The sequence below is a fragment of the Budorcas taxicolor genome, chromosome 16 (assembly GCF_023091745.1).
Source record: "Budorcas taxicolor isolate Tak-1 chromosome 16, Takin1.1, whole genome shotgun sequence".
NCBI lineage: Eukaryota > Metazoa > Chordata > Mammalia > Artiodactyla > Bovidae > Budorcas > Budorcas taxicolor.
In genome coordinates this window covers 35,504,009-35,530,439 of record NC_068925.1, presented here as the reverse complement: position 1 = coordinate 35,530,439, position 26,431 = coordinate 35,504,009, and the positions used below count along the sequence as shown (strand labels likewise).

At 40.4% G+C, this 26,431-nt stretch overlaps 1 protein-coding gene across 1 annotated transcript in view; it reads right to left on the bottom strand.

The window, feature by feature from the left end:
- Positions 1-26,431, bottom strand: part of PLD5 (phospholipase D family member 5) — a 397,759-nt gene that overhangs the window by 209,595 nt on the left and 161,733 nt on the right. The window contains exon 2 of the mRNA XM_052654058.1: positions 7,186-7,322. Coding sequence (XP_052510018.1) covers positions 7,186-7,322 — 137 coding nt within the window. The remainder of the gene's footprint in view (positions 1-7,185; positions 7,323-26,431) is intronic.

Genomic DNA, 26,431 nt, shown 5'->3' with positions numbered 1-26,431 from the left:
AGGTCATGATACAAAGAGAAAGTACAAACTACCAGGAAGTGATTGTCAATGCACAAAGAGGTCTCTCAATACTATCTTCTAGAAATGTTATATATTGATGATCCAAAGTATATATGTCCTATTTTGGAGATGCAAGTGGGTTATTAATATATAGATACCTCAGTGACTCAGATGGTAAAGAATCTGCCTGCAACGCAGGAGACCCAGGTTCAACCCTTGGGCTGGGAAAATTCCCCTGGAGAAGGAAATGGTAACCCACTCTGGTGTTCCTGCCTGGAGAATCTCATGGACAGAGAAGCCTGGCAGGCTATATAGTCCATGGGGTTGCAAAAAGTCAGACACGACTGAGCAAGTAACATTTTTGCACTTTCATGAATATAGTATATTATTTTAAAGTAAGTAAATAATGGATCAGAGAAAGAAATTCAGAAAACAGAGGTATGAAAAACATAAAATAGGGAAGCCAGCTTTCTAACAGAGAAATTGTAAAATTTATACAATCTATACAAAGTGTGTGTGTGTTGGTGGTGGAGGTGCCCTATTAAAGTGAGTCTGCCCTTACCATACTTTTTTTAGCCAAACCTTGGTGGTCTAGGCCACCCTTTATTAGAGAACAACTATTATAACTTACCCTACTCCCCTGGTGGCTCAGTGGTAAAGAATCCACCTGCAATGCAGGAGATGCAGGTTTGATCCCTTGGTCAGGAAGATCTCCTGGAGTAGAAAATAGCAACCCACTCCAGTGGGTTGTGCCAAGGAAAATCCCATGCACAGATGAGCCTTGTGGGCTATAGTCCATATGGTTGCAAAGAGTTGGACATTACTGAGCAACTGAACACACACATAGTAACTTATACGTTAATTACCCAGCCTAAAATATTACATGGGTCCCATTTTATACAAACCCAAGTCCATTCACTTTATGGTAAAAGCAAATTACTGGGTTCAGGAATAGTGGGGATTATATATATATAATAAGAGAGAGAGAAGAGAAAAAGAGACTGAGTTGGTCCATTCCCTTTATGTTTCAGACCAAATGGGCATAAGCTAAAATGGATATACAGATTTGTGAGTGAGCCCAACCAGGCTAGTAGTCACCCAGACCCAGGACTGATTCACAAGGATGAGAGGCAAGTGTGAGGAAGCCCAGGAGCAGGGGTTGACATAATTAATAATTACCTGGATAGAAATTATGGCAAACATCCATCAATATGTTTAGAAGTCAACGATAGCCCACCTAGAAATTTATGTTTATTTAGCTTGTTTATTGAGAGTTTACATTACTATAGTTTATGGGAATTGGGCTTGAGATGGAAAAGGAGCAAGGTGAAAAGTGATTCTGTATGCATTTATCCACGAGGTGTGGTAAAGAAAAGTCCATCTTCTAGTTAAGTGTCTAATGATGTTTCTAGTGGGGCAGTAACAATCCAAAACAACTGATGTAGGATTCGTCCAGGAGAGATAGATGTAACTGCAAAATGAAAAGTGGAGGTCTCTCATCCGAATGGGTGAGTTCCACAGGTGAGCAGGCGTTCTGCATGTGAGCAGCAGTGGGAAGTAAGTTCCAGCATCTCTGGTCCCTGGGGATGTGCCATGTGGGAAACATCATAGTGCATAGTTACATCTTGGAGCAATGGTGTACAACAATAATTAGGGCCACTAGTGAACCACAAATTAGCCCAAACACGGGGTGTATACAATCTCAACTGGCCTTTTAAGTCATTCTTGACTCTCAGTAATGCCCCAGAGCCTACTGAAATATAGTTTCTTGGTAAAACTAGAAAATCTGCCTTTCACCCTCTCAGGTGATCAAGTGACGTGGAGGTTTATATTACTAGGGACTAAATCAGCAATTAAAAACACACAGGAAAATGATGGAAAGCACACATAAATTTAGTACAAAGAGACAGAGAAATAGGTCAAAGTTATTTACCAAGGTCAAAAAACCTTGTTTCTGGGCATGAAAACTGAGGTTGGTTGAAATACACTTTGGAAGATGTGTTTAGAGCAGTTATTTTATTGACTCATATGGAAAACTATAATCGAGGGTATCATTATTCTACTATTAGAACAGTATTATAGAAGCTAACTAATAAAAAGAAGAAGAGAAATAAAATAAGTCAGGAAATAATAAATCACAAACTGGATATTATTCATTGGGAGATACATGCTTTAGGGAGACATAAAAGACTCCACAAAGAAAGACATGTTGAGTGGGCAGTATGACTTAGAGCGGGAATCTTTCAGAGGACAGAAGGGTATCTAGGCTAGCTAGTAGAGATAAAATGAATTAAAGTAATATATATAGAAAAGAGCACACTGGGTGAAGAGATCTTGGAAAGGGGCTGTCAAAACAGTGAGAAGCTGCTGACAGAGTGTAGGATGTCTTGTATTCTTTCAACTTTCAGGAGTGAGGAAGCTACAAACACAGAGGGAGCTTAATTACAAAGGTAATGAGATCTCAGCAAAGGTTGCACTGAGCAAGCAGCACTCTTTAGGATAATGACACCATAAGGAGAAGAACATAAAAAGAAAACTTTGCGAGTGAGAGCATTAGTTGCTCAGTCGTGTCCAATTCTTTGCAACTCCACAGACTATAGCCTGCCAGGCTCCTCTGTCCATGGGATTCTCCAGGCAGGAATACTGGAGTGGGTTGCCATTCCACTCTCCAGTGATCTTCCTGACCAGGAACTGAACCCTGGTCTCCCACATTGCAGGCAGATTCTTTACCATCTGAGCTATCAGGGAAGCCCATATAAGGAGAAGAACATAAAAAGAAAACTATGTGAGTGAGTAAAAGGTAACCGGAAGCTGAGCATCATGTGACTTCCTCAGCACCACCTTGAGGCTGGAAAGGTTAATGACAGGAAAAGGTCATGAGAGGATGACTAGAACTTTGTAGAGAATGGCTAAGTTGAGACTGGTATGCTAGGGCTTCTGCAGATTGGAAGTTTTCCCTCCTAGTCTACATCAGCACCAGTGGACTCGGTGGGTGCATCTCCAAACAATGTTACTTCTTTTACCTAGGGCATCCCTGCCTGGAGGAACCTAGGACTGAAGAACAAGGAACTCACTCTGCAAGCTGCTGGCGGGGGTGAGCAATGGCTGAGGATGCCCTGAGAGTAGGATGGGTGGGACTAGGAGTCAACCAGTTTAAGAACTAGCAGCATGGTTGAGGCACAAGATCCAAGGAGGCAAGTAAGAGTACAGGATGCTACAGTAAGTATCCAAGACACACTGGTCACGGTCTAAGAAATGGATACAAACAAAATGAAACCAGAAGGGGCTGGTAGTATAGGAGGAGGTTTAGGGAAATGGGAGATTGAATATGCAAATCAGTAATGGCCAGTCCACATATATATTTATATACGTATGTGTGTGTGTGTGTGTGTGTATATATATATATATATGGTAGAACTCTGACCTCATAACCTGCAGCAACCTGCCCAGGAAACCAACTTCTTATCTACAATAACCAGCCCAGGAAGTCAGCCTGCTCTAAGTAGGAAAGAGGATTGCTATCTCTAATAATAATCCAGGAAACTAAACAATAACTTCTGAAATCAAGATAGCCATAACTTAATTAATAACTGCCATCTTCCCTAATTTTTGTCCCTACTTCCAGTTTAGAACCAACCAGAGAAAACAAATATGTACCCCTAACCCATCACGCAGGATGCCTGCTTCTAGCTAGCCTGCCTCCAGCTCTCCCAGGCCCACAGGGCACACCGCTATGAAGCTTTCCCCCTCCGCTGCCTGCCTCTGAGTCTCTGCTGAAACACAAGTGACCGAGGTGAACTGCCTTGCCACAGCAAGCTCTGAATCAATAGCTCGGTTCTCATGTTTACTTCACTCATTCTCATATGTTCATTCTCTTTGTTTACCTCCACAGAATCAAAGACTACTAAAATCAAGATGAACAGTAGATTCAGGATGAGTGTGAAGGTGCAGGGGAATAGGAAGCTAGTTGCGAATAGAGAAGGGGGACTCTGTATGCTTAGGAAGGGACAAGGAGGGGGCTGAAATTTACATATTGCTTGTTATGAGTTTCCTGTGTCTTGGTTGTAGATTTATACAATTTACTGAAGCTTCATAAAACCTTGTGAGAGAGATTTTGTTTAATCTACCATTTTAAGGGAAATAAAACTAAAACAGTTTTCATAACCCACCAGGAGTGGAGTGGCATCCAAAGCCAGGTTTCCTCTTTCTGCTCTGCCAGGCCACTCCCCTAAACCTCCTCTGACTTTCCCACTGCACTTCTGACCACAATCACCATGACTGTCTCATGAACTATGTTGCGACTCCTTGTTCAGTCCTTTGTTGCTATGCAAAAAGGTGAATAACATAAATTACATATCTTGCCCAAGTTTACGCAGTCAGTAAGTGGCAGGATGTAAATCTGAATCCAAATCTTTCAAATTTCAAAGTCCATGGTCTTTCAGTACATTAGGCTACTTGGGAGGTCGAGTAGTTTGCTGGCAGGTGCCAAGGCAAAGTGGATACTAAATTTATTGACTTGAAGTGGTTAAATACAGTAAAGCTAGGGTACTGGAAATAAACTTTACAGTTACTAACGATGATGGCACTGGTGAGAGATGAGACTGGTGGTTGGAAGGCCTATTGTTGTTTAGTCACTCAGTCATGTCCGACTATTTTGCAACCCCATGGACTGTAGCCGGACAGGCTCTTCTGTCCATGGGATTTCCCAGGCAAGAATACTGGAGTGGGTTGCCATTTGATTCTTCAGGGGATCTTCCTGTTTCAGGGATCAAACCCACATCTCCTGCATTGCAGGCAGATTCTTTACTGCTGAGCCACCGTCCCAGCCCAGAAGGTCTATTAGCCAGGTACAAAAGGAGGGAGTCTTGGAAGTTGGAAGGTAATGTTGCCTATAGTGATAAGGAGATAGTGACTGACATAAGAAAAGTTCATCAAATTAAAATGAGAATGACTGATGGTGGGGAAATGGACTGTCCCACTGGAGACTGGGATTGGATTGGGGTTTAGGAAATTGCAGTTGCCTTGCCTCCACCCTGTGCTCTGAAGAGAGGAGAAAAAGCAGAAGCTTCTCAGGATGAGGACAGGAGGAAGCCAGATATAACCTAGGCAGATATACAAAAGTGACAAGGCTGAGAATGCAGGAGGAAAGAAATGCAAGACACAGGAGAAGAGATTGTAGAAGAAGGAAGATCTGGAGGGGCTACAAGTTCTGGAAAAGAGTGGCAGGGCTTCCCAGGTGCCACCAGTGGTAAAGAACCTGCCTGCCAATGCAGGAGATATAAGAGGCTTGGATTCGACACCTGGGTTGGGAAAATCCCCTAGAAGAGGAAATGGCAACCCACTCCAGTATTCTTGCCTGGAGAATCCCATGGACAGAGGAGCCTGGTGGGCTAAACTCCATGGGGTAGTAAAGAACTGGACATGAATGAAGCAACTTAGCACATGCAACATAGAGATCAAGGTGATAATTGCAACTACCCAAGGAAAAGAAAGCAGGAAACTGGTTGGTAAATAGAAGATTACATTCTAGATGAAGGGAGAAGCAATACTGAGTCATCAGGATTTAGTTATTGATTAAGATGGAAAAAATAACCAGGTCAAATTCCAGTTGTATGAGTTGAAAATTAAAATTAGATTAAATTTTATAATAGATTTCTCCAAGTGAAAATAGGCATAATTTGAAGGTTTCCCCTTTTTTGTTGTAAAAAAACACATACCTCGTAACGTTTGTTAAAAGGTCCTGGGTATTTTGTCTTAAGGAAGTTATTACAGTTTGACCTTTACAAAGTTGCCTTCTAGATTCTGGAGTTTGCCATTTAAAGTACTCAGCAGTCTTCATTACAGGTGAGGTGAGAGAGAGGGGTGAGCCACCCCAGTGAATAAGTATGAGTCATTGGCCCCCTGCCCACAGTATGCTTATATGTGTCATGTAACAGGATTAGCACAAGGTAGTGACGTAGAGAGAGTTTTCAGGAGGAAGATAATGATGATCTGTTGTTTTTCTATTGCTTTCCTGATAACCCCAATATAATTTTCCTCCCAAATTCAGTCTGGGAAGTAGACATATTTAGGAACATCTATCTAGCATGAAGGAATAACCTAAAATGTATACTGATTTCTCTCTTGTACCCTTTGCTCTATACAGTACTGTTGCCTGGCAATTAAACTATAATGTATCATGGGTTTAAAAAAAAAAAACACACCAAATTTCTACTGTCTTATCCAGATGTTTTTTTCCTGTCAGACAGTCAACCCTAAAGGCAAAATATCTAGGATAAAAACTTGCATATACATTACTAGGCTGTGGTTGATTTTAAGCTAGAAAAGAGGGGCACTTTGACTAATGCTTTTCAAAGGGAAAAAATAGTATTCAAAATTTATTATAAGCACTAATTCATAATAACCATGTAATTTTATGGCCTCACTTCGACTCTGCAGCCCACAAACATAAAAATAAACCTCTTGTTTCCCTGCCCCTTCTCGGTACTTTTTTACACCCTCCTACGAACCTCAAAAAACAAAGTAGCACCTAGGGAGGAGTTGGATGAGGAGATTTATGAGGATAAAACCATGCTGTGATGGCTCTGCAGTCAGAAGTGACCCCAGGGAAATGTTATTTCATGTACCTGAAGAAAAACAATACCGATATGTAACACTAAAGCTGTTGTAATTTCTGGATGAAAAAATACATTGTGCTAAACTGGGACAGACTGAGGAGGTGCATGTCTTCTCATAGATATGCTTATTTATTTGATCCCTAATTTTAAGTTGGAATTTTCCCTGAGATGTTCTGTTTAACTTCTGATCAACAACAGCTAGCACGGCGTCCTCAGTCTGTTGAGGCTTTCATTACTGCTGAGCTTATTATAGAACAAATCAAAACCTCACACACAGAGGTCTCCAGAAATGCAGGTTGTTGCAAAATTTCATTTTGTCAACCACACTTCTGTACAGAATATGCCCAAACTGTAAAGTGAATTAAAGTATGACTCATTTTTTATTCCCTTATTCTAAATAAACATAAAATCACCAGTGGACAGCGATTCATGCCTCAGCTTAACCCAATAGGCAGTTAGGTGCTCATGTGTGTTTATGATATTTTTCTCTCACTGTCCAAGACCCCCTCTGATTTTCTCACCCACTCCCTAAAAGAGAATTTTTAAATTTCTGTTTGTTACCTCTTACCGACATTTATTTTGACAATTTTTTTCTGACAGTCCATCTTCATCCTCTCCCATGATATCCACAGCTGAAAATATCAATGCAACGAGAATGGCAAAGCAGCACACCAGCGCAAAGATGACGATGCACTTCTGCTGGGACTGCAAGAGAGAAAGACGATAAAGAAAAGTAAGGGAAGCAGCTTCGGCTTAGGAACCTCAGGCTGTGACAGCTTCTTTAGAAGTTCCATGCAAAACCCTTTGCGGAAGAGTTAGTTTTGTTACTGCCAGAGAAGCACTAGTCTCTGGGTGAAATGTCCAAGACCTTTATGCTTATTCCTTAACAAAGCTTTCAAACCCTTGCTAAATATGTTAGAATCTATTAAATAATTCAGGTGCTACATCAAGACTTCCAAGTGAATGTGCTCTTTTTCCTTCTAATCAAAAGCAGTCCAGAAAAGATGACTATAAGACTCATTACTGCAAATTAAAAATGAAACACAAGGTGGCTCAATAATTATTTTCTGTTCCCTGTTATCACCACTATGCAAACTCCATTTATAACTTCTAGGGAGTATTTTCAGAAGCAGCAAGAGTGACCTTTGACCAGGCAGCCAGGAGCACTCTCTTACCAATGGGACACATATATGCACAGATATGCATGCACACGCACATAGATTTCAGACTTTTGGTGAAACCAGCCGGCTTTGTTTCCTCCTACCACCCTCCTACCCTTCATCCCTGCAGCCACATGGTCTCTAAAGAATCATGGAATTTTCTAAAGTACAGTGTCCAGTTTGTCCAGGGGCAGCCTCAGGTTACAGATTACACAGAAAGATGTAGTTTGGAAATAATGATGTTTCTGTGACCAGGCACTATCAGTTCAAATGGTTGTTTCTTTCTACTGTTTTCTAACCCTCCCTCAGGTCTCATCTCACAGAACCTGTTCCAAGTCCATTCGTGCCTGTCATTATTTTCTACTGCACATTCAGGGATAAAATGGGAGAAAACACAAGTAAGATACACCATTGTTCTTGAACCACATGCTCTGGGTATCTCTAGGGCATGGGTTGTTTCATTCCTTCCATCTACGAGCAAAAAGGGAAGAGCCTAACAAATAGAAGGTGCTCAAAAGGTAGTTACTGTATAAACAAATACAGAGTGCATGAATGAAATGAAAATCACCATGCAAATGGAGAGCAACATGAGATTTCTTTCAGTGACCTTCCTAAAAGAAAATCAGTTCAGTTCCACATTTTGGTGACTGTAAATCTTGCAGTTCGTTCTTTTTCACACTGTTTGGGATCTAGAGGCAAATCTACAGGCCAAGCTTAACAACTCTGCAAAATTCTGCAGAACAGATTATGCATTCATCCTTGCTCCTTTACTTGGCGTTCATCCTTGAATCTTCACTAATCTTATTTTTAAGAAGCAGCACTGTCAACTTGTTGAAGGCTCAGACTTTAGAAAAAGATTGCTTGGATTCTGCCACTTAATAGTTGTATGCCCTTGGGCAAGTATTTAGTCTTTATGCTTTAGATTGTTTGTCTGTAAAATGGGCATAATAATAAGAACAACAACTGCCTTATAGGGTTGTTATTAAAAATTAAATTAAATAAGATAAAGGACAGAAATGGTATGGACCTAACAGAAGCAGAAGATACTAAGTGGTGGCAAGAATACGCAGAAAAACTCTACAAAAAAGATCTTCATGACCCGGATAATCACGATGGTGTGATCACTCATCTAGAGCCAGACATCCTGCAATGTGAAGTCAAGTGGGCCTTAGAAAGCATCACTATGAACAAAGCTAGTGGAGGTGACAGCATTCCAGTTGAGCTGTTTCAAATCCTGAAAGATGATGCTGTGACAGTGCTGCACTCCATATGCCGGCAAATTTGGAAAACTCAGCAGTGGCCACAGGACTGGAAAAGGTCAGTTTTCATTCCAATCCCAAAGAAAGGCAATGCAAAAGAATGCTCAAACTACTGCACAATTGCACTCATCTCACACGCTAGTAAAGTAATGCTCAAAATTCTCCAAGCCAGGCTTCAACAATATGTGAACCATGAACTTCCTGATGTTCAAGCTGGTTATAGAAAGGGCAGAGGAACCAGAGACCAAATTGCCAACATCCATCAAATCATCAAAAAAGCAAGAGAGTTCCAGAAAAACATCTATTTCTGCTTTATTGACTATGCCAAAGCCTTTGACTGTGTGGATCACAATAAACTGTGGAAAATTCTGAGAGAGATGGGAATACTAGACCACCTGACCTGCCCCTTGAGAAATCTGTATGCAGGTCAGGAAGCAACAGTTAGAACAGGACATGGAACAACAGACTGGTTCCAAATAGGAAAAGGAGTGAGTCAAGGCTGTATATTGTCACCCTGCTTATTTAACTTATATGCAGAGTACATCATGAGAAATGCTGGACTGGAAGAAGCACAAGCTGGAATCAAGATTGCTGGGAGAAATATCAATAACCTCAGATATGCAGATGACACCACCCTTATGGCCGAAAGTGAAGAGGAACTAAAAAGCCTCTTGATGAAGTGGAAGAGGAGAGTGAAAAAGTTGGCTTAAAGCTCAACATTCAGAAAACGAAGATCACGGCATCCAGTCCCATCACTTCATGGAAAATAGATGGGGAAACAGTGGAAACAGTGTCAGACTTTATTTTTTGGGGCTCCAAAATCACTGCAGATGGTGACTGCAGCCATGAAATTAAAAGACAGCTACTCCTTGGAAGAAAAGTTATGAGCAACCTAGATAGCATATTCAAAAGCAGAGATATTACTTTGCCGACTAAGGTCCGTCTAGTCAAGGCTATGGTTTTTCCTGTGGTCATGTATGGATGTGAGAGTTGGACTGTGAAGAAGGCTGAGTGCTGAAGAATTGATGCTTTTGAACTGTGGTGTTGGAGAAGACTCTCGAGAGTCTCTTGGACTGCAAGGAGATCCAACCAGTCCATTCTGAAGGAGATCAGCCTTGGGATTTCTTTGGAAGGAAGGATGCTGAAGCTGAAACTCCAGTACTTTCGCCACCTCATGCGAAGAGTTGAGCCATTGGAAAAGACTCTGATGCTGGGAGGGATTGGGGGCAGGAGGAGAAGGGGACGACCGAGGATGAGATGGCTGGATGGCATCACTGACTCGATGGACGTGAGTCTGAGTGAACTCCGGGAGTTGGTGATGGACAGGGAGGCCTGGCGTGCTGCGATTCATGGGGTCGCAAAGAGTCGGACACGACTGAGCGACTGAACTGAACTGATGTAAGTACTTGGAACAGTGCCCCCAAAATAAAGAGCACTAAATGAGTGTCATTGTTAGTATATTGTACTAATATGCATCTCTGTAAGCTGCCTCAAATATTTTGGGGAAACAAGGTAAAGATATGAACAAACAAAACATACAACAAAAAATACAACTAGGTCTAGAGAAAGGCCGAGAGATACAGACAGAAAAGCAGGAAGAAATAAGACAAAAAGAGAAAAGAAATGTGAGCTGGAAGTTTTCTAGGATAAAATTAAGAAACTGATCTAGATCAGTACTCAGAAATCAAAGCAGCATTTTTCAAACTTTAGCATGCATCTAAATTACCTGGAGGGCTTATTAAAACATTCATTGATGAGCCCCACTTCCAGAGTTCTTGATTCATTAGGTCTGGGGTGGGGCCCACAAACATGCATTTATAACAAGTTTCCATGGGGATGTTGATGCTCCCAGTCTAGGTGCCATACTTTGATGTATCAAAGTTTCATCTCTACTAAATGCTGCTTAATACATGTTCATCATTCAAATTCACCTGCCTACAGTAGTTTATTTTCAAACATTAAAGGGATCATTATAAATACACCGTACTAATCCAAATGTAAACCTTGTAATTTTTTTTTCCTTTGTGAAGGTTTAAAAAATTATTTAAACTCTTTACTTGATATTTTAATGATACTCATCATTCATATAATAACAAAATGTTTCCTGTTAGCTATTTAATATTATTAAAAAGAAAATAAATCACCAGGGTCCCACTGAGATATAACTGTCATCAATATTTTCTTCTGGTTCTTTCCTATACCACATCTACCTATATATATCTGATAATATTTATAGTATTCTTTATAAGTTTTACATCCTGCTTTTTGTACAAAATCACCTTTTACTATATTAAATACTCTTTTAAAGCATAGTTTTAAGTTGCTGTGTAGTGTTTCACTGCATGAAAAATAATTATCTCCTTTGCTCACAAATCTTTCCTTCAAAGCCACTAATTTTACGACAGAAATAAAGATTAAACATTTCGCTCATTTTATTCATTTCTCTATAATTATAAATAGAAGCAAAAAACTTTTAGAGATTTAAAATAATATAATGATATTCACATTAATTTTGTGCAGAAGACCCTCTAACCCGAGATAATATAATTAAACATTTTCTCAGAATCCTAGAGACAGCAGTATGTCAGCTATATAGTGGGTACTGTATGCAGGTCAAGAAGCAACAGTCAGGACCAGACATGGAACAGTTAACTGGTTCAAAATTCAGAAAGGAGTATGTCAAGGCTGTATATTGTCACCCTGCTTATTTATATTATATGCAGAATACATCATGTGAAATGCTGGGCTGGATGAATCACAAGCTGGAGTCAAGATTGCTGGGACAAATATCAATAACCTGAGGTATGCAGATGATACCACCCTAATGGCAAAAGGCCAAGAGGAACTAAAGAGCCTCTTGATCAAAGTGAAAGAGTAGAGTGAAAAAGTTGGCTTAAAACTCAACATTCAAAAAACTAAGATCATGGCATCTGGTCCCATCACTTCATGGCAAACAGATGGTGGTGGGGGAAGAAAACAGTGGCAGATTTTATTTTCTTGGGCTCCAAAATCACTACGGACAGTGACTGCACCCATGAAATTAAAAGATGTTTGCTCCTTGGAAAAAAAAGCCATGACAAACCTAGACAGCATATTCAAAAGCAGAGACATTACTTTGCGGACAAAGGTCCATATAATCAAAGCTATGGCTTTTCCAGTGGTCATGTATGGATGTGAGAGTTGGACCATGAAGAAGACTGAGCACCAAAATATTGATGCTTTTGACCTGTGGTGTTGGAGAAGACTCTTAAGAGTCCCTTGGACAGTAAGGTGATCCAATCAGTCAATCTTAAAGGAAATTAACCCTGAATATTCATTGCAAGGACTAATGCTGAAGCTCCAATACTTTGCCACCTGATTTGAAGAGCCTACCCATGGCATCACCGACTCAATGGACATGAGTTTGAGCAAACTTCGGGAGATAGCGAAGGACAGGGAAATCAGGTGTGCTGCAGTTGATGGGGTCGCAGAGTTGGACATAACTTAGCAACTGAACAATAGCAACAAAGTCTTAAATAATCTAAACTTAAGAATGTAGAATATTTTTTAAAAAGAAGCATGATAAACTCAAAATAGAGAAATGGAAAAAATACAGACCAGAATTCAGTTAAAGAAAAAATTGAAAATACCAATAAGATTTAACAATGAAACAAAAGCCTGGTTCTTTTGGAAGATCAATAAAATTGATAAATTTTCAGCTATACATATATGAAAAAAGAAAGACACAAATTGAAAAAAGCTCTATCAGTTCAGTTCAGTTCAGTTCAGTCGCTCAGTCGTGTCCAACTCTTTGCAACCCCATTGAATCGCAGCACACCAGGCCTCCCTGTCCATCACCAACTCCCGGAGTTCACTCAGACTCACGTCCATCTAGTCATTGATGCCATCCAACCATCTTATCCTCTGTTGTTCCTTTCTCCTCCTGCCCCCAATCTCTCCCAGCATCAAAGTCTTTTCCAATGAGTCAACTCTTCGCATAAAAAACTCTATAAAGCCACATAAAATGAACCATAAAGAAGGTAATATTATGAATAAGTTGAAATTAATCAGTGCAGATAAAATGGACAACTTTTGCAAAATAAAATTACTAAACCTCACTCAACAAGAAACAGGTAAACTTAATACCCTTATATCAATTAAAGGAAATGAACTTTTAAACTTAAAACGTTAACACAGAGGAAACTCCAAGTTTAGGTGGTATCATTTTAGAAATCAGTTCAGTTCAGTGGCTCAGTTGTGTCTGACTCTTTGCAAACCCATGGACTGCAGTATGCCAGGCTTCCCTGCCCATCACCAATCCTGGAACGTACTCAAACTCATGTCCATTGAGTCTGTGATGCCATCCAACCATCTCATCCTCTGTCGTCCTCTTCTCTTCCTGCCTTCAATCTTTCCCAGCATCAGGGCCTTTTCCAGTGAGTCAGTTCTTTGCATCAGGTGGCCAAAGTATGGAGTTTCAGCTTCAGCATCAGTCCTTCCAATGAATATTCAGGACTGATTTCCTTTAGGATAGACTGGTTGGATTTCTTTGCAGTCCAAGGGACTCTCAGGAGTCTTCTCCAACACCATACTTCAAAAACATCAATTCTTTGGCTCTCAGCTTTCCTTATAGTCCAACTCTCACATCCATACATGACTACTGGAAAAACCATAGCCTTGACTAGACGGACATTTGCCAGCAAAGTACTGTCTCTGCTTTTTAATATGCTGTCTAGGTTGGTCATATCTTTTCTTCCAGAGAGCAACTGTCTTTTAATTTCATGGCTGCAGTCACCATCTGCAGTGACTTTGGAGTCCAAGAAAATAAAGTCTCTCACTGTTTCCATTGTTTCCCCATCTATTTGCCATGAAGTGATAGGACCAGATGCCATGATCTCAGCTTTCTGAATGTTGAGTTTTAAGCCAACTTTTTCACTCTCTTTCACTTTCATCAGGGGGCTCTTTAGTTCTTCTTTGCTTTCTGCCATAGGGGTGGTATCATCTGCATACCTCAGGTTATTGATATTTCTCCTGGCAATCTTGATTCCAGCTTGTGGTTCATCCAGCCCAGCATTTCACATGATGTACTCTGCATATAAGTTAAATAAAGCAGGGTGACAATATACAGCCTTGGCATACTCCTTTCCCCATTTGGAACCAGTCTGTTGTTCCATGTCCAGTTCTAACTGTTGCTTCTTGACCTGCATACAGATTTCTCAGGAGGCAGGTCAGGTGGTCTGGTATTCCCATTTCTTTCAGAATTTTCCACAGTTCGTAGTGATCCACACAGTCAAAGGCTTTGGCATAGTCAATAAAGCAGAAGTAGATGTTTTTTTTGAACTCTATTGCTTTTTCAATGACCCAATGGATGTTGGCAATTTGATTTCTGGTTCCTCTGTCTCTTCTAAATCCAGATTGAACATATGGAAATTCATGGTTCATGTACTGTTGAAGCCTGGCTTGGAGAACTTTGAGCATTACTGTACAAGCATGTGAGATGAGTGCAATTGTGTGGTAGAATTTGAGAATTCTTTGGCATTGCCTTTCTTTGGGATTGGAATGAAAACTGACCTTTTCCAGTCCTGTGGCCACTGCTGATTTTTCCAAATTTGTGGCATATTGAGTGCAACACTGTCACAGCATCATCTTTCAGGATTTGAAATAGCTCAAGTGGAATTCCATCATCTCTACTAGCTTTGTTTGTAGTGATGCTTCCTAAGGCCCACTTGACTTCACATTCCAGGAAGTCTGGCTCTAGGTGAGTGATCACACCATCATGATTATCTGGGTCATGAAGATCTTTTTTGTAGTGTTCTTCTGTGTATTCTTGCCACCTCTTCTTAATATCTTCTGCTTCTGTTAGGTCCATACCATTTCTGTTCTTTATTGAGACCATCTTTGCATGAAATGTGCCCTGGGTATCTCTAATTTTCTTGAAGAGATCTCTAGTCTTTCCCATTCTATTGTTTTCCTCTATTTCTTTGTATTGATCTTAGAAATAAACATTATCAATTCCATAAAAATTTTTCCAGAAAATGGAAGAGATGGAAAATCTTCCCAACACATTCTGAGGTTACTGTTACCCTGATAGAAAAACCAAACACTTAAGAAAAAACTTTTTTCTCTCCTATTGTTTAATGATGCACTGCCTAGAAAACCAAGACAGTACAGTCATATTGCAACATTTATTTAATGTCTACCTCACTCAAAAGGAGCACAGGGAGGGATCTGCAATGGCCATAACCTCAACAGGGAACAGAATTTCTCAATTATCTTCAGAATTCTTACAACAACTGCAGAAGATCTTATCCATCTGAGCACACCTTGAACTGAAAGATAAAACACCAGCTACACAGGTGCCTTTTTTTTTTTTTAAATGCCTACTACAGTTCTCCCAATGGTACTTAAGGGTGTCCCTCTTTCAGGAAATTTTCACTCTTTTTACCGGACCAATACTGAAAATTATTTCTATAGTAACATAAAGGCTTATATTTTTTCCCTTTCCAGGACATGCAAATTCATTATTTGATCATGCATTAATTTTCTGCCTTTTGGTCTTTTTCACTAAATTGAGCTCTTTGAGTTCTACAATCTTACCCAAATCTATATGCATGGCAGACAGGATCGATAAACATTTGTTAAATAAGTGATGAATAAACAATAAGGGGAAAGGGCTAAAAAGTCAAAATGGTGATTGTTGTTTTTTATAACCCTGTTTCTTTATTATGGCACCCCACTCCAGTACTCTTGCCTGGAAAATCCCATGGGCGGAGGAGCCTGGTAGGCTGCAGTCCATGGGGTCACTAAGGGTCGGACACGACTGAGCGACTTCACTTCCACTTTTCACTTTCATGCATTGAAGAAGGCAATGGCAACCCACTCCAGTGTTCTTGCCTGGAGAATCCCAGGGACGGGGGAGCCTGGTGGGCTGCCGTCTATGGGGTCGCACAGAGTCGGACACGACTGAAGCGACACAGAAGAAGAAGAAGAAACACTTTCCCATGGATTCCCATAACAGAAGAACTTTTATTTATAAAATTGAACAGGAAAAAAATTAAAGAGATCAAAATTAGCTAACACAAAGGATAACAATGTATAGAGAAGGCATCTTTTCCAAAATATCAGGATGGAAAACAAAAACTCAAGTTTGAATCAACATGTTAACTGAGCACAAGAACCTACTCCCAATACTATACTAAATCATTAGAGATGAATAACAGATATAATAATGATAATGATAATTCTATAACAGTGTTTGATAACTAAAAGTTACCATCCACGGACAAGAAATTTTGAAGATTTATTGTAAATTAGATTGATCAAGGAGATCAAAGCCCAAGACACATATGCATACATACATGGTAAGTCTCTTCAGTCGTGTCTGACTCTGTGTGACCCTAAGGACTGTAATTCCCCTCGTTCCTCTGTCCATGGGATTCTCCAGGCAAGAATACTGGAGTGGGTTGGCATTTCCTACTCCAGGGGATCTTCCTCAGCCAGGTATTGAACCCATGTCTGTTACTTCTCCTGTCTTGACAAGTGGGTTCTTTCCCACTAGTGCCACTTGGGAATCCCCAAGACACACGCAGGAAAACACAAACAGCTATAAAGGAGAGCTCTAAGTGTAGAGATGATAGAAGAAACTGGAAGGAACTTTGGAATGACAGACACTATACAGTCACACCTTAGAGATATTGCAGGCTTGGTTCCAGACCACTGCAATAAAGTAAATATCATAATAAAGTGAGCCACAAATATTTCAGTTTCCCAGTAGTTATAAATTTATGTTTATACCATAGTGAAGTCTATTAAGTATAAAATAGCAGTATGTCTAAAAAAACAATGCACATATCTTCAGTAAAAATGCTTTATTACTAAAAGTGCTAACCATAATCTGAGCTTTCAGTGAGTCATCATATTTTTGTTGGTGGAGGGTGTTGCCTTGATGTTGATGGCTGCTGGCTGATTAGGGTGGTGGTTGCTGAAGAATGGGGTGACTGCAGCAATTTCGTAAAATAAGACAACAGTGTAGTTTGCCACATCAATTGATTCTTCCTTTCATGAGTGATTTCTCTGTAACATGCAATGGCAACATTATCTTTTACCCACCATAGAACTTCTTTCAGAATTGTAGTCAATCTTCTCAACCACTGCCATGGCTTAATCAACCAAGTTTATGTAATAATCTCAATCCTCTGTTGTCATTTCAATAGTCTTCACAGTCTCTTCACCAGGAGTAGATTCCATCCCAAGAAACCACTTTCTTTGTTCATTCATAAAAAGCAACTCCCCATCTGTTCAAGTTTGACCATCGCAGTAATTCAGTCACACTTTCAGACTCTACTTTCAATTCTAGTTACTTCCTTCAACGAAGTCTTAAAACCCTCAAAGTACACTTAAAATGTTCAGTAAACCATGTTGTAAACAGATTTGCTATCATCCAGACTCAGTTGTTCGATTCATAGAGCACAGGCAGAGTAATTTAATGTAATTCTTATGGGCCCTTGGATTTTTGAAATGATAAATGAGCACTGGCTTCAACTTAAAGTCATTGGCTGTCTCTAACAAGAGAGTCAGCCTATCTTCTGAAGTTCTGAAGTCAGGCATTGACTTTCCTCTATAGCTATGAGGGCTTCCCTTATGGCTCATCTGGTGAAGAATCTGCCTGCAATGCAGGAGATCTGGGTTTGATCCCTGGGTTGGGAAGATCCTCAGAAGAAGGGAAAAGCTACTCACTCCAGTATTCTGGCCTGGACTGTAAAGTCCATGGAATGGCAAAGAGTCAGACACGACTGAGTGACTTTCACTTTTCACTATAACTATGAAAGTCCTGGAGAAGGCAATGGCACCCCACTCCTAGATGGCATCTTCTTCCAATATAAGGTTGTTTTGTCCACACTGATATGTCTTTCAATATATCATAGTAAGCCCAAGTCCTTTCTGCTTACTGTGATTGGAGATTTTTTTCTGAAGTCAGTTGGTTAAGACTGCTTCATGTTTCTTATATAAATTATTTTTTCCCAATCACAGTATAGGTTGATATGTCATCCAATTGGGGGCAAAAGAAAAAAATCTAATTTCATATAGCCACCTTCATTAATTATCTTGGCCAGATCTTCTGTCTATCTTCTTGCAGCTTCTACATCAGCACTTGCTGCTTCATCTTGCACTTCTGTTACAGAGACATCTTCCTTCCTTTAAGTTCATGAACCAACCTCTGATAACTCAAAACGTTTCTTCTGAAATTTCCTCATCTTTCTCAGCATTCATAGAATTGAATATGGAACCTAAAAGTTGCATCTTCCTATATACAGAAAAGTGCTAAATTAATTAACTCTGCACTTAATGACCTCATACTTGCAGTCTGTAGGTCTGTATTGTGAAGGATGGGCAAAGGAGTATAATACAATATGATCTACACCTCTGTAAGGCTGAGGAGAGGGATGTGACTGTGATCCATTTCATGGAAGAGTTGTATCAGTTCAGTTCAGCTCAGTCACTCAGTCGTGTCCAACTCTTTGCAACCCCATGAACCGCAGCACGCCAGCCTCCCTGTCCATCTGAGCAGGCCAGTTCTGTTGCCTCCCACCTTCTCTTCTATGCACATATAATTTCTGGAATACAGAATTAGGGATTTCCTCTATACTCATCATGAAGAGAAACAAGGTATTTTGAATATTAGTGAATGAACAAGGCTGCTTTATGTAAGTCCATAAGAAGCAGCCAATATTTAATGGCTAAAATGTTATACTTTCATGTTCTCTGTGCCCCCATGTCCATTATAGATAAAATTAAACAAAAAAGTAACAACAAATTGACAGCTGGTCTTTGAAAAGTTGAGGGCTTATTCCTCAAAAGCCTTGTATTCTACACTCTGCTTTTAACGAGCTGAGAAAAAGCTCTGAATCTTTCAATATATCAAAGTAAGTCCAAGTCCTTTCAACTTACAGTGAAAGTCAGTTGGTTAAGACTGTTTTATGTTTCTTACATAAATTACTTCCTGATCACAGTAAAGTTTGATATTTTATCCAGTTGGAGGTAAAAGAAAAAACATTGCTGACAAAACTCAACAATCTTTATTTTAAACTAATTAAAATGTAAAGAAAAGCAAGGGTTGACTTTGGGTATAACAGTGAAGTGAGCAAAAAAAGCAAATTTTATCTTTCCCCTGTGTTCAGTTTCCTCTTATTTGAAAAAGGCACACACACACACACACACACACACACACACACACACACCCCACAGATATAAAAGGGTGTGTTCAGGGAAGCTTGGAGTTGGAGTGGGATGGAACTTAAAGCCTTCTAATCTTAATTTGCCACTCAGTGCAGGGGTCTCATTGGCAAGACCATGCTTCTCAGCTAAGACACTTCTAGCTACCAGTCTCCCTACTTAATGAGTCAGCACTAATTTTTGAAAGTCCTTCTGTTCAGTTCAGTTGCTCAGTTGTGTCTGACTCTTTGCAAGCCCATGAACCGCAGCACACCAGGCCTCCCTGTCCATCACCAACTCCTGGAGTCCACCCAAACCCATGTCCATTGAGTCAGTGATGCCATCCAACCATCTCATCCTCTATTGTCCCCTTCTCCTCCTGCCCTCAATCTTTCCCAGCATCAGGGTCTTTTTCAATGAGTCAGCTCTTCGCATCAGGTGACCAAAGTATTGGAGTTTCAGCTTCAACATCAGTCCTACCAATGAAGACCCAGGACTGATCTCCTTTAGGATGGACTGGTTGGATCTCCTTGCAGTCCAAGGGACTCTCAAGAGTCTTCTCCTACATCACAGTTCAAAAGCATCAATTCTTCGTTACTCAGCTTTCTTTATAGTCCAACTCTCATATCCATACATGACTACTGGAAAAACCATAGCCTTGACTAGACGGACCTTTTTTGGCAAAGTAATGTCTCTGCTTTTTAATATGCTATCTAGGTTAGTCATAACTTTTCTTCCAAGGAGTAAGTGTCTTTTAATTTCATGGCTGCAATCACCATCTGCAGTGATTTTAGAGCCCCAAATAATAGAGTCAGCCACTATTTCCCATCTATTTGCCATGAAGTGATGGGACCAGGTGCCATGATTTTAGTTTTCTGAATGTTGAGCTTTAAGCCAGCTTTTTCACTCTCCTCTTTCACTTTCATCAAGAGGCTTTTTAGTTCCTCTTCACTTTCTGACATAAGGGTGGTGTCATCTGCATATCTGAGCTTATTGATATTTCTCCCGGCAATCTTGATTTCAGCTTGTGCTTCCTGCAGCCCAGTGTTTCTCATGATTCACTCTGCATATAAGTTAAATAAGCAGGGTGACTATATACAGCCTTGACGCACTCCTTTTCCTATTTGGAACCAGTCTGTTGTTCCATGCCCAGTTCTAACTGTTGCTTCCTGACCTGCATACAGATTTCTCAAGAGGCAGCTCAGGTGGTCTGGTATTCCCATCTCTCTCAGAATTTTCCACAGTTTATTGTGATCCACACAATCAAAGGGTTTGGCATAGTCAATAAAGTAGAAATAGATGTTTTTCTGGAACTCTCTTGCTTTTTCCATGATCCAGCGGATGTTGGCAATATGATCTCTGGTTCCTCTGCCTTTTCTAAAACCAGCTTGAACATCTGGAAGTTCACAGTTCTTATCGACATGCAAAGACATTCAGTGAACAGAAGCATATCTTGGATTGCCATGACTAATGCCTACCCAGATGGCCCCTTTCCCTCTTACTTCTTCCTAATTCTCTTTGCCTCTTTTCCTTCTCCTCCCCTCCCCATCCCTTTGTCTCCTTCATTAGTCTCTTTTCGGACTTCCTTTTCTTCCTTATCTCTTCACTGCTTTCCATCTCTGCCACTGTTCTTACTCCTTTTCAAAACTTCCATTCCCCTGCCCCCACACATCCCAGTCTTCTCCTGTTCCTCTGCTCCCAACTCTCAATCCACTGTGGAGCTTCTGCGGGGTTTTCCCACAGAATTCACTCTCCTCCCACCCTGATTACCAGGAAGGAGCCCTGAAAAAAAAATACAAATAATAATATCCTGAGGCAATGGATAAAGAAATGCAATTTTGTAATATAGACAAGTCAAGTCATTTAGAGTAGAAGGGAGAAGGGCAGAGGTAAATATTTTAGTACATACTTTAACAGATTTCAACAGAATTCAAATCTTGTTTAATTAACAGCACTGTAGGAAAAATGTTTTCTACTGCTTTTACATATACCAACCTGTCCCTCTCCCCGAACCATTAATTTATCAACTTTCTTTTTCAAAGACTCAGGCAAAAGTCCATCACAAGCCACACATGCGGGCATAGCTACTTTCATATACCTAGCAGGATAATCTATAAGAACACTGCTTTGTGAAGCCAGGGAGAATGTAGCAATATCTGAACAAAGCACCACTTTGAGCCACGGAACAATCACTTTCTGCAAAAAGAGTGTGGTCTCAGGTTGAAAGGAAGCTGAGTTGAGTTGCTGTCAGGCTAGACATAAATCTTCCTTTGGTTTAGCCATTCATAGCAATTGCTCTTCAAGCTTTCATGCCTTCCTAACACAACATATTTATCACTCCTGCAAAAGCAAAACAAAACACCTTACAAATCCTGAAGCCACAAAATAAATTTATTAGAAGATCATAAGAGAACCTCTACTCAATGTTCTGTGATGACCTAAATGGGAAGGAAATTAAAAAAATAAAAAGAGAGAGAGAGAGGATATATGTATACATTGGAGAAGGAAATGGCAATCCCTCTAGTATTCTTGCCTGGAAATTTCCATGGACAGAGGAGCCTGGCAAGCTACAGTCCATGGGGTCGCAAAGAGTCAGCCACGACTGAGCAACTGAGCACATATGTATAAATAGAGCTGATCCATTTCACTCTACAGTAGAAACTAATACAACATTGTAAAGTAAATTTTTAAAAAGAAGATCAAGGAACTGGGAGGAGAAAAAGAGTGAGTATGGTTTTCACATTCTTTCTTTTCTTCCTTGAAGCAATGCTCCATCAATCTCTCCATTTATCACAAAGGCTGATGTGGGTTCTAATTCCTCATCAAGGTTCCATAAACATGGACAGGGATAACTATCACCAATTACATATGGCTTTAGAGTTTACAAAGCCGTTACGTATACAAGTCTGTATACATAACTTGTACGTATACAAGTCTGTATACATAACTTGTACGTATACAAGTCTGTATACATAACTTGTATGTATACCCTGCTTCTCCTTTTCTGATCTTCTTTCTTTGGGTCATGATCCCTGAGCTGCCCACACCTACCTTCAGAGTCCTCAGGCAGTGGAATCAGGCTAGACGTTTGTTAGGGCTGTTTCTGGGCAGAGAATGGTCAGGAGTGATGGATCCAAGCCCTAGGAACTATGCTGTCTAGTTTTCTAAAAGGTCTAAGTAGTGTTTCTTGCACTGCAAGGACATCAAATCAGGGATTTCATAGCTGCTTGCCTCACAGAGCGGAGTTTAACTTTCTATAGTAAACACGGCTTCTCCCCACAAAAACACCTGAGAATGGCTGCCTTGCTATTCATTCTAGGCAATGGAATCTCACATTCTACATTAGGAACTTGACCCAGTCACAGGACAACCTCATATAGGAGGCTTGATATCCTGGGGAAACAGTGGTAGATGAATAAACAGACAAATAACTCAACAACAACAACAAAATAAACAACTTCATTAAAAAGTGGGCAAAGGACTTGAATAGACATTTCTCTAAAGAAGATATACAAATGGTGCTAAACATCACTCTGCTGCTGCTGCTGCTAAGTTGCTTCAGTTGTGTCCGACTCTGTGCGACCCCACAGACGGCAGCCTACCAGGCTCCCCCGTCCCTGGGATTCTCCAGGCAAGAAAACTGGAGTGGGTTGCCATTTCCTTCTCCAATGCATGAAAGTGAAAAGTGAAAGCGAAGTCGCTCAGTCGTGTCCGACTCTTTGCGACCCCATGGACTGCAGCCTACCAGGCTCCTCCGCCCATGGGATTTTACAGGCAAGATTACTGGAGTGGGTTGCCATTGCCTTCTCCGAAACATCACTTTAGGGAAATGCAAATCAAAATCACAATGACATACTACTTCATAATCATTAGGATGGCTAGTATCCAAAATAAACAAAGAAAAAACAAAAAAACAAAAACCAGTGTTTATGAGGATGTGGAGTAATTGGAACCCTTGAGCACTGCTGGTGAGAATGTAAAATGGTGATGACCCTATGGAAAATGATCTAGCAGTTCCTCAAAAAATAACAATAGAAACACTATATGATCCAGCCATTCCACTTCTAAATGGAAAGAATGGAAAGCAGGGACTCCAACAGAGATTTATATACCCATGTTCTTAGCAGCATTATTCACAACAGCCAAAAGGTAGAAACAGTACAAATCAATGGATGAATGGATAAATAAATCATGTCTTTAGCTATATCTGTTCATTTGGATATATATATATATATAAATATATATATATATATATACAATGAAATATTATTCAGCCTTAAAAAGGATAGAAATTCTGATACATGTCACAACAGTGGATGAACCCTGAAAACATTATGCTAAGTGAAATAAGCTGAATACAAAAGAATACATACTGTATAATTTCACCTATATGAGGTACCTAGAGTATAAAGACAGAGAAGGCAATGGCACCCCACTTCAGCACTCTTGCCTGGAAAATCCCATGGATGGAGGAGCCTGGTGGGCTGCAGTCCATGGGGTCACTAGGAGTCGGACACGACTGAGCGACTTCGCTTTCACTTTTCACTTTCATGCATTGGAGAAGGAAATGGCAACCCACTCCAGTGTTCTTGCCTGGAGAATCCCAGGGACAGGGGAGCCTAGCGGGCTGCCATCTATGGGGTCGCACAGAGTCGGACACGACTGAGGCGACTTAGCAGCAGCAGCAGCAGCAGAGTATAAAGAAAGTAGAACAGTGGTTGCCAGGGGGAGGGAGGGATGGGGAACTATTGTTTAATGAGTACAGAGTTTTATTTTGCAGTATTAAAAGTGTTATATGGATGGATGGTGCTGATGGCTGCACAACAATGTGAACGTACTTACTACCAGTGAATCATACACTTAAAATGGTTAAAACAGTAAACTTTATGTAATGTATATTATAAAGAAAAACCCAACAACCAACAACTACTGAGTTTGAACTTTTTATCAGCTTTTCCTCTCTACCTAGGACTTTTTCTAAATAGTTCAAAGCCTTCCTCTTGGCCCCTGACTCATTCTTGGGTTGTCCACACTTGAGAAACTTTCTTCCACATTCCAGGAAGTCAATACTGGCTGATTTTAGAGGGCACTCTTTGCTTCTCCTGCCGAGGAGATAACTAGCTAAATCCATTAGTCCAGCCGTGGGAGATATGGGGTAAAAAGCTTCCACTCCTGGTAAGAATACCAGGCACTTTTTTGGGGGGGGGGGGGTGCATTTTGTATATAGTGTTCCTGAGGTCACTTACATGCACAGGGTGAAGTTCTCAGGTGAAATATAACCTACACAGTCACCCTTCAGATGGTGCCTATACCAAATACACTGAAACCCACCAGGGCACTTGACTGCTTATCCTTTGTGAGCACAGCCTATTCCTGTCTGAATGTAGCTGGTTTCAGCTCCCTCTCAAATAAATCTCAGCTTGGTCCCTAATATCCAAGAACTGTACAGAAAAAACCATGTGTATGTGTCGGCGAAGGGGAGCACAACCACCCATTGCTAAAAATATCACAGTTGAGTTACAGTTAAGCTACCTTCCTTTCTTTGTTTTCTACTTTTATGAATTTTGTGTGTGTATTTTTTGAATGTCTTAGATTAAACCGGAGCACATCTTATATTTCATACTTTTTGCAACTCCTATTTCTTTTTCTGACAGGTCTACTTTTCAATGGTTATATTATTCTCCCTACAGTAAGTTCAGGGAGATATATGTGCCCATCCACTTTCTGCTGTCCTCTGCATCCCATGTGCATGCTAAGCTGCTCAGTCAGTCGTGTCGAACTCTTTGCGACCCCAAGGACTGTAGCCCACCAGGCTTCCCTGTCCATAGGATTCTCCAGGCACGGATACTGGAGTGGGTTGCCATCCCCTCCTCCAGGGGATCTTCCCGACCTAGGGATCGAACCTGTGTCTCTTACCACTTCTGCGTTGACAGGTAGGTTCTTTACTGCTAGCGCCACCTGGGAAGCTCCTGCCTCCCATATATTGGGCCAAAATGTCATGCTTAAAGGTGAGACCCTTTACTTGTGCCCTGTTTACTGTCTCAAACATCTGCTTTTATTCTGTTACTCAATTTACCTTTTAGCAGATCCATCTTTTCATCAATTCCCAACAAACACACAAATAAAACCACACTAATATGTTAACAGATGTTAGTAAACCTACACAATATACTTCATTTGTCACCTGTGGCTCTCATGAAGACCCTTAAGAACACTAGGGCTTTTCGGTTACTACAGTAAACCAATGGAATGACATTTGTTGACAAAAGATTAAAAAGAGCTAATATTTATTCAAGGTCTTCACTGCTTCAAATATGCTGCACAATGAAATGTTCATATATATATATATATAATATATTAAGATGAGACTACTAAGAAATTTCTCATTTATAGTGGGTATGCTCTCAAGCTCTGAGAGAAATATGTGCTCTTTTCTGTCTTTGGAATATTTCAGTGGAAAGGTTTCTTAATCCTTTCAACAATATTGCTGAGCTGTTGCCATTCTTATTAACTAGGAAACAAGAGATAAGAAATATACCCAGGGACCAGCATTTGCTAAGTGGCAGAAAATGAATGCAAATCCAACACAGAGCTCAACAAACCACAACCAAGCAGCGACAGCCTCGGATAACAAGAAATCTCTTCATCCCAAATACCTGTCCTGAAAACTTTGCTTTGTCCCACCACCCCAGAGCCCCACAGCTGCCTATGTATTTCTTCATCCAAGTTCTAAATTGCTCATTAAAGCTTAACTAAGTGTTGAACAATTTTGATCTATAGCTCTCATGACTGAAGCAGGTTGTTCTTTTTCAAAGTTTACCACTTCTGTATTCAAAATACCCTGAGGAATTTTGAATACCATGGTATTCAAAATTTTGAATACCAAAATACCATGCCCTAGGAAATCTTTTAAATCAACTCGCTTCTCCCCTTTTGCTATCTGCTATTCCCCAATGTTTCCCAGTCAAAACCTTTATGATAATCCATTTTGCATCATCATACTCACCCCAGGGCCTCTGTTCCTGCTGCTTTGGGAAAGGAACTGTATTCTGTACATCCATGGCCATGCTTCATTCCCAGCACAAATTACACGCTATGACCTTGTGATATGAGTCAAATGCTGGCTGTGCGCAAACACCTGCCTTCTTTGTTGAACTCCAGGTATATGTGAACTGAAGAATAACGTTCCTCTAGAGGGTACAGT